Genomic DNA, 8,392 nt, shown 5'->3' on the forward strand with positions numbered 1-8,392 from the left:
AAAAAAAAAAAAAAAAAAAAAAGAAAGAGGAAAGGCGGTTTTGACCAGAGCTGAGGGGGGAGGGTGATATCTTGCGAGAGTAAACAAAGAACAAAATGTAGTAGGGTTTGCAGCTTTATAAGGCGTTAAAGTAAAAGCAGCATCCCCATGAAGGTGTAGAAGAAGCTTGCTCTGTTCTGCTGCGTTCAAATGCAAAAAGGAAAGGGAAGCAAAAAAATATATATATTTGGGGGGCCAACGCAAGAAAGTGAAGCTTTGAGAGTATAAAGTGGAGAAGAAACAATGAGATTAGCTATGAAACAGCTCATGAATGCAGTAAAAGGAAAGCAGATTCCCTTTTCACTTTTGGGTATGGAAGAAAAACATTTTCCAAGTTCTCCATCCAATCAAATGCCCAAGTATGATTGATTTGAGAAGCCTCCTTTTGTTTTTGCTTAGAACAGGAAGAACACAAGAAGAAGAACAAAGGTGAGTAGCAGAGACAGGGTTTGGAGATATCAATCCTGGTAGCTACAACCAAGAAACAGGGTATTAAAATTGGAGGGTTTGAATGCGAATGAGTATCGTAATCTGATCAAGATTAGTGTGTGTTCTTCCATTTTTGTTGCGTTAGATTAAGAATGAAATGGTAAGAATTAGCCAATTTGGAGTAGAAAAAGGGAAAAAGGAGGTTAATTTATTTATTGAAAGAAACAGCTGTAAGCCTGTGATTTGGTTTGTTTTGTTTTGTTTTGTTTTGATTAAGAGTGCTTTGGGGTTAGCAACATATGGAATATTGGAATCTAATCATCAAAATTTACTTGCTTGTCCTGCTCTTCCATTTCCAGCTATACTCTTCCCGTCTGTCTGCATCTTCTTTCTAGTCACAGCCAATCGCCAGCCACCCACCCACCCCCAGTCAAACCTCTGGTCAACACCACCCAAATCTATTCCTCTATATATAATATTATATTATGTATATTTCTCGGTTGATGTGAGGGCCCAGCTGAAGTAGGAGTGGTTACTCAATAGTATTATAAAGAAGATGCATGATTGATTGTGATGCTACATCAACTTATCACCTCTCCCTTCTCACTCCAAATCATTCGCCTGTACGCCTTTTTATACCGATCATAAATTTATAAGGAAGGAATACAACTCTATTGGTACAAATCATTTAAAAAAAACTTAAAGTAAAATCATGAAAACTTATACTTAAAGTGAACAATATCATACTATTTGTAAAAGTTCGTGATCCCTAACATGATATCAGAGTCAACAGGTTCTCGTAGAATAATGGTGTATTTTGTTCGAAACCTCCAGAGACAAAGAGTCGAGTCTTGATTATCGGGAGGATGCTTGAAGGTTCTATGATGTACTTTGTTTGAGGGAATGATGGTTGAGGATTATTGAGACGAGTAGTAGTAATTAAGAAGAAAATCATAAGTTTATAAGTAAACAATACACTCATACGAAAGTGGACCATTAACATTTGGAATATATAATTAAAAATTATTTTCCTTTTTGTATAAAGAATACAAGAGATTGAAATTAATGGCCTTAATTCAAAAGTTTAAAATAATAAATTAATTAGGGAATGGAACTTTGTTTTAAAACATGTTACTTTTCAAAGCTAATCTCCGCCCATGCTTGATGCTTCATTCCATCACACTTTTGAAGAAAGTTTCTCTTTTCCTTTTCTTTACAGAAAGCAACCCCATCTCTCTCTCTCTCTCTCTCTCTCTCTCTCACACACACTCTCTAAAAAGTATTAAAAAAAAGAAAAAAAAGAAAAAAAAAAGATGCCCATGCCACACACTTAGTCACCTTAATTTGGGCTGGCCCTAAGAACTATAGGCCCAAATTCAACATGGGCCCAAGCCCAATGTGACATTTTCAATAGGCAATTCCATAGCCCAATTCTTGAGCTTCACTCCTTAGATCAAAGTGCCGCATATTGGTAAATAGTGTTAGTGTTATTTTAAAATTTAAAAATAGAGTAATAACGATAAGAGTATTTTTGAACTTTTATAAAAAGTGGAAGAATATTAATGTAAATTTTTTAATGTATTTTAAAAATAAAATATTAACGGTTTTATTCAAAAGTAATGATAAGAGTATTTTTTTACATTTTTTTAAAGTTTAAGGTTATTTTGATTTTTTTGAAAGTTTAATAATAGATTAAAGATAAATAAGGATATTTTTATTAATTTAATCTAAAAAAATTTAAAACTTTTACTTCTTATATCAAACATCCTAAAAAATATATATGTGAGTTTTAAAATAATGGGGATGGCAGTTGGTGAGTCGTGCAGAAATAGCGGTTACACACGTGGGAACCCCACCAATGAGACCCACTTGACATTTATTTAGTGTTTACACAAAGAAAGCAAAATAGTGATACCCCATTCCTCCAATAATCCATCAAATTATGGCAAAACTGGGATTTCAAAGACCCAAGAATCTCCCTCCATTTTTTGCTTATAACAGCGCACACACATACATACACCTTATTATGCAAACCAGTTGTCTCTTTCTTTTAAGAAAATTTGCTGTCAATTTCCAGAATTAGTTGAAGTCTTCTTCATTTGTTTGAAAAAGAACAGTAAAAGTGGTGGCGTTGTGTCGCCTTTAACTAAGAAACAAAGCTGGAATGGCGATGAAGATGGGTCTGTAGACTAAGAGTGTACCATCCTAAGCCACCACTAGTAGATATTGTCTATTTTAGCCCGTTACGTATCACCTTCAGCATCACGGTTTTAAAACGTGCATGCTAGAAAGAGGTTTCCACATTTTTATAAAGAATGTTTCATCTGACGTGGGATCTCACAATCCACCTCCGTTAGGGGCTAACGTCCTCGCAGACACACCGCTCGACGTCTGGCTCCGATACCATTTATAATAGCCCAACTACACTGCTAGAAAACGAGGGTTTGGTCATGGCCATGGCCTGGTTGCATTATTGGCAATGGCTGTGAGCTGGATTTGTACATCCCATTCAAAAGAAATAATGAAAGGCACACTCAATTATTATGTTGCATTGCTTGAATGAATTTTTTTTCCCGCCTGCTTAGAATTTGGAGCCAAAAGATTCGAGGAAAACAAGGTGGATTGGATTTGGATTAGATTCTTGTGTTCGTGAGTGCAGTTCCGACAGTTCATTACATGTTTTTTTTAACAATGAAGAAAGACATGGAACGAAGCTTTGTCTTAGGCATCATTCCAACCAACAGTTGACTCAACAGGCAAAGAAATAGGAGCTGGCCTCATTTGCTTCCAAATACTTCTTCCATTGCTTCCAAATGGAACCGAGGAGGAGCCATTTGGCTTGTCAGGACTAGTTTCCCTTGAGCTGCTCAAGCTGCTCACCACAGATGAAGCATTGGAGAATTGAGCCTTGTACTTGCTTGAACCTACGACGACTCCGATCAGATTATTCAGGTATCCGCCGCTCGAGGCCATGGACTTTTGGTCTATGGATTCGACGCTTGCGCTTGGATCCAGCAGCAGGTTCTCGTGGAATACAGTCCTCCAATCTAAATTGTTGTTGTATATCTCCGCGGGGTCGGTTCGAGAGATGTTCTGCTTTGGTTCTTCATGTTTGATGGCGTTGGTTGGTTTGTGATCTCTATTTCGTCTTGCAAATTCTCCTGAGAGGAGGCTACTGCTCGCCATGATCCTTTCTACGTCGTACCTTGAAGTGTCGAAGTTTGTCACGGCGTTTATGCCACGGAACTTGATAGCTGCTATGTCATATGCTTCTGCAGCTTCCTCTTGTGTGCCTGGACATCATTATAGCGCAAAGGATAGATGATAACAAAGCTAACAAAATTGGATTGGTCAAGTGTTGTAGACCCTCATAGCTAGCAAAGAACACAGCTAAAGATTCAAGACATAATATGAAAAGTGTCTAAATTTAACAGCTTGAAACTTCCACAAACCAAATGTTCCAAGATAAAGGTCTTTATTCCCCGCGACTCTTCCAATCCGAGCTTGCCATCTCCCATGCTGATGATGTCTGAAAAAGCAGTCAAAAGACTGATCTTATTAATGTAACAGCTAAAGCCACCATTCACAGATGTTGTCCGCTATGGTTCGTTACGTATCGCTGTCAGTCTTATAGTTTTAAAACCCGTCTACTAAAAAGAGGTTTCCTCGCCTTTACCGATCTCACAAAATTAAGCAGAAAGAAAAAGTAAAACATTGATTGAATCTTACAAACACACCTAGTTACTCCTCTGTATATGGAAGCTCCCCGGGAGAATCCACTGCTTTTCCTGCAAACCAAAAACCAGAAAATGAGACCATCTACAAGAAAATTGTAACCGTTCAAGCCCACCGCTAGCAGATATTGTCCTCTTGAGGTTTTCCCTCCTAGGCTTCTTCTCAAAGTTTTAAAACTCGACTGTTAGGGAAAGGTTTCCACACCTTTATAAAAAATGTTTCGTCCCCCTCTTCAACTGATATGGGATCTCAAAATCCACTCCCTTTGGGAGTCCAGTGGCCTCACTGGCACACTGTCCGGTGTCTGGCTTTAATACCATTTGTAACAGTCCAAGCCCACCGCTAACATATATTGTTCTATTTGGGCTTTCTCTCATGGTTGGAGAGGTTTCCACGCCCTTATAAAGAATGTTTCGTTCCCCTCTTGAACCGATGAGGGATCTCACAGAAATACGAAGAGCAAACGGTATGGCAACAAAATGAAACAATAAGGTCGAACTTTTTCGAGTACCTTCTCAGGTGCGCGACATATTCTTGGCGGTTCATGTTCATCATTTCTTCAATTTGAAGTTCATAGTTCTTCAACTGTAAAAGCACCATTGTCAGAAGAATTCAAAAGACCATAACTGGACGATAACGCTATAACCATATCATACTGGGAAGTTTAAGTGTGTGGAGGGTCCCCAGTACTTGAGAGCTGCAAGATCATAGGCTCTTGCTGCTTTCTCCTCCATATCATAGCCACCTGAAATTCAAATTAACTACCAATAAACTTCCATGTAATCGACTTCCTACCGCAACGTTCTTCGACAAACGCTTACCGAGATAAACTGAATTCAACAGCATCCATAAGGAAGTTGAACATGACAAGCAACAAGGAAATGGTTTGAAGTTAGACAAAAACATTGGAGGAACATGACAAGCAACAAGGAAATGGTCTAAAATCTGAGTACCTTGTCTCCCTTTCCTGGTTTGACCTTCCTTCTTACAACTATTGTCCCACAAATGAGCCTCATATCTACCAGTCCATCTATGTCTGATAACAAAGAACTACCAAAATTTCACTAAACTAACTCAAAATGATTTATACTAAAACAAACATAACATATTAGAAACTTTAGAACAACCTTGTAACACCTCTATACTGTGAAGTTCTTTGTCCGAACGTGTCGATCGACTTCCGATGGACCGGCTGCTTTCGATCAGCCAAAGCCCTTTTCTTTGTCTCCATGGTGGCTTGTCCAGATTGAGAAATTTGGCTTGGTGTAGTAACACAACTAGACTGAGAGCCAGGGCTCATGGACAAGCTAAGTGTCTGCAAGTCTTGGCAATTCCTCCCTCCTCCAAAGCAGCCATTGATGCGCTGCTCCATATCTTGTCGAATTTCAGAGCAATAACTTGCAATATGAGACTCCTTGTTGACATCCTCAGCAGGATAATGGAACATTCCAGAATAGTATCGCTCAGAATGAAGAAGAATACGTTGTTGTCTTTCTGAGTTAGCCTCAGGATTTTGATTGTAATATCTGCTGTCTAAGCTTAGAGCTGTGGCCGCCTCTCTTCCATGAGTTGCACCACCAAGAAAGTCCTCAAGTTTTGGGGAGATGTTTGGCAATGTTTCTAAGCATCAAAAGGTAAGAACTTTTGGTTAGAACAGCTTCATCAGAGTAAAGATTTGACATAAGAAGAAGGAAATAGACCTGGAGTTTGTGATCTGCTGATTGAGTCCATGATACAAAGAGACCCATCTGACTTGAGCGGCATTACAGACAGGGGAGACAGAAAATCACCATTGTAGTGCTGGGAAGCTGAGAAGCTATTTGACATGGTGTTGGAGATAGCTATTGCTGGAGTTGGCTGGCTTTGGTGGTGGTAGACAGAATGCTGCTGAGATTCAGAAGTAACTTCCATAGTCATCTCCCTCTACTTATGCAGAAGTTTATTGTGTTTTAGCAAAGCAACTCAATCATTGGAGACAAAGTAAGCTCCTGATTTGGTTTTCCCTCTCAATGATATACATGATAGAGCTAAGTTTTGCAAAGTTCATAGAAAGAAATGAACAATGCTTATGCTCTCCCAGTCTCTGTGCATATGAAACAAACAAAAAGAACGAAAATTTCTCAAAAACTAAGAGAGAAAATGTCCCCTTGTAAGCTAGCTGGCCTCTTTCGCTTTATTTATTTTTTTTTTTTTAGCATTTTCTCAAAATTTTTAAAACGTGTCTAATAGAGACAAGTAGAGCATACCCTGAATCGCTTTCTTTTCCGACTCCTCCTTCAAAGTTTTTAAAACGCGTCTGATAGAGACAGGGAGAGCACCCCCTTTAGGGCCTTCCTTTCTCTAATCTACGTGAGATCCTCCCCAATTCATTCCTTCCGGGCCTAACGTCCTTACTAACACACTACCTCGTGTCTATCCATTTAGGACTCAGCCTCCTCACTGACACACAGCCGATCTCTGGCTCGCCCACCACTAGCCGATATTATCTTCTTTGAACTTTCCTTAGGCTTCCCCTCACGATTTTTAAAACCATCTATTAAGGAGAGATTTTCACGTTCTTATAAAAAATGTTTCATTTCAATCTCTTACCGATCTCATCCAAAGTCCCCACCAACACAAAACTGAGATCAAAAAATTCAAAAAGAATTACAAATTGAAACCAGGTGGGTCTTCTCTAATGACGCATTTGCTGTTCTAAAAGCACCCAATTTCCCATTAATGCCAAAGAGAATGGAAACATTATTGGCTACTTTCAATCGCTTTTGGCACTCTCTCTCTCCAATTACAGAAGGTTGCTAAATCTAAACGGAGTTTACGAAGGGCAGAGAGAGCGGAGCAAGCGGAGGTCAGGTAACCAAAATGGGTATCATCTCTTTATTGCAGCCATGGTTTTGGTTTGGGGTTTTTTTTTTCATTTTGCTTTAATCACAGAGTCAGTAAAGGGCAGGTCTGGTGGATTTGACAAATTGGTGTCTTTTCGTACATGGTTTGCAGAGCATTGGGCGTTGCAGTCCTAAGGATCTTTATCTGTTTATCTTCAAAATTTAAACCGATTTTGTGTTTGGAATGTTGATGCCTATTTGATTTCCAGCTTAAAATCCTAAGCTACAAGTGTCACAGAAAGTCCAACAAGAACAAACTATGTCCCCAGTCATGAACACTGTCCTTAGACCCATCACATTTGGACAAAAACAAGAGCTGTCCTTTGGCTTGTATGGATGGGGCCATCTCACTCGACCATTCCGTCCACCCCAACGCTCCCAAGATGCATGATAACCATGAGATCACGTGTTAGTTGGAAACAAAAATGAAACATTTTTATATGAAAATCTACCTGTTTTAAAACTGTAATATTGATCGACTATATAAAATTGACAATATTTATTAGTGTTAGTATTGCTAACCAGCATGCTAAACTCTATTCAACTTTTAAATTTTAAAATAAAAGCTGAGTTTTGTAAATAGTTGTTAAATGTGGACAATAAACAAATAAATAGTCACGGTTGTAATGTTTAATATTTTTCTTTTAAAAAAACAGACAATTATCTCAACCAAACATTAAAATATATATAAAAATAATAATTGACCCGATATTATATTCTATTGTGAAATAAAATAAATATTAAAAAACCTTAGTTCACCTTAGTTAATAACGCTGTATATTATATTGATGTAGTCAAATCGCCCAAATTGTCGTAACATTTACCAATTTCATTATAAATAATATAAATGATAATGAACTAACAAATTTAATTAAAAATGTTATATTTAAAATTAATATAGATTAATCTACAAATAAAAATGGTTGACGGGTTTTATAATTATATTACATTTAATATAATCATATTTACTTATAAGATCAGTAATTCTATACATTAGATGTAAGAAGTTAATAAGGAGTAAATATTAGATATCACAATTTAAATTGACTTATTAATTTAGAGCACAGTATTTGGGTTTGCTTGTTTGTCGGGTCTCTACCGAGTCCACTTCCACGCTCTCCTTGAGAAGGAGAGGATACATGGGGCTGTCGTATTTACTGTTCTTCACAGCCACCACACCTTCCATCTGTCTGTTTTTATCTATCTGTCCTTAGCGATCCACTGCCGTATGGAACAGGAAAAAAAAAAAAAAAAAAAAAAAAAAAAAAAAAAAAAAAAAAAAAAAAAAAAAAAAAAAAAAAAAAAAA

At 37.6% G+C, this 8,392-nt stretch overlaps 2 protein-coding genes across 4 annotated transcripts in view; both read right to left on the reverse strand.

Annotated features, from left to right (window-relative positions):
* Positions 1-618, reverse strand: part of LOC111443405 (transcription factor bHLH74-like) — a 4,716-nt gene extending 4,098 nt beyond the window's left edge. For 2 of the 3 annotated variants that reach the window (XM_023081206.1, XM_023081207.1), the window contains exon 1: positions 23-618. The gene's annotated coding sequence lies outside the window, so the exon portion shown is untranslated. The remainder of the gene's footprint in view (positions 1-22) is intronic. The other variant, XM_023081208.1, reaches the window with a different exon arrangement.
* Positions 619-3,070: 2,452 nt separating this feature from the next.
* LOC111443402 (AP2-like ethylene-responsive transcription factor ANT) lies at positions 3,071-6,348 on the reverse strand. The gene is made up of 9 exons (XM_023081204.1): positions 5,904-6,348; positions 5,331-5,823; positions 5,157-5,239; positions 5,025-5,033; positions 4,860-4,948; positions 4,715-4,788; positions 4,206-4,256; positions 3,921-3,997; positions 3,071-3,761 (listed from the first exon to the last, which is right to left on the reverse strand). Exons 1-9 carry the CDS (start codon positions 6,118-6,120, stop codon positions 3,190-3,192), a joined length of 1,665 nt encoding a protein of 554 aa, XP_022936972.1. The 5' UTR covers positions 6,121-6,348; the 3' UTR covers positions 3,071-3,189.
* Between the last annotated feature and the right edge of the window lie 2,044 nt (positions 6,349-8,392).

The sequence above is a fragment of the Cucurbita moschata genome, unplaced genomic scaffold, assembly GCF_002738365.1.
Source record: "Cucurbita moschata cultivar Rifu unplaced genomic scaffold, Cmos_1.0 Cmo_Scf00005, whole genome shotgun sequence".
Taxonomy (NCBI): Eukaryota; Viridiplantae; Streptophyta; class Magnoliopsida; order Cucurbitales; family Cucurbitaceae; genus Cucurbita; species Cucurbita moschata.

Coding starts and splice junctions, on each gene's coding strand:
- LOC111443402 (XM_023081204.1), bottom strand. CDS start 6,120: ATGACTATGGAAGTTACTTCTGAATCTCAGCAGCATTCTGTCTACCAC. Junction 4,789..4,859: donor CCACACACTTAAACTTCCCA/GTATGATATGGT, acceptor GTGCTTTTACAG/TTGAAGAACTATGAACTTCA. Junction 3,762..3,920: donor CCTTTATCTTGGAACATTTG/GTTTGTGGAAGT, acceptor AATGATGTCCAG/GCACACAAGAGGAAGCTGCA.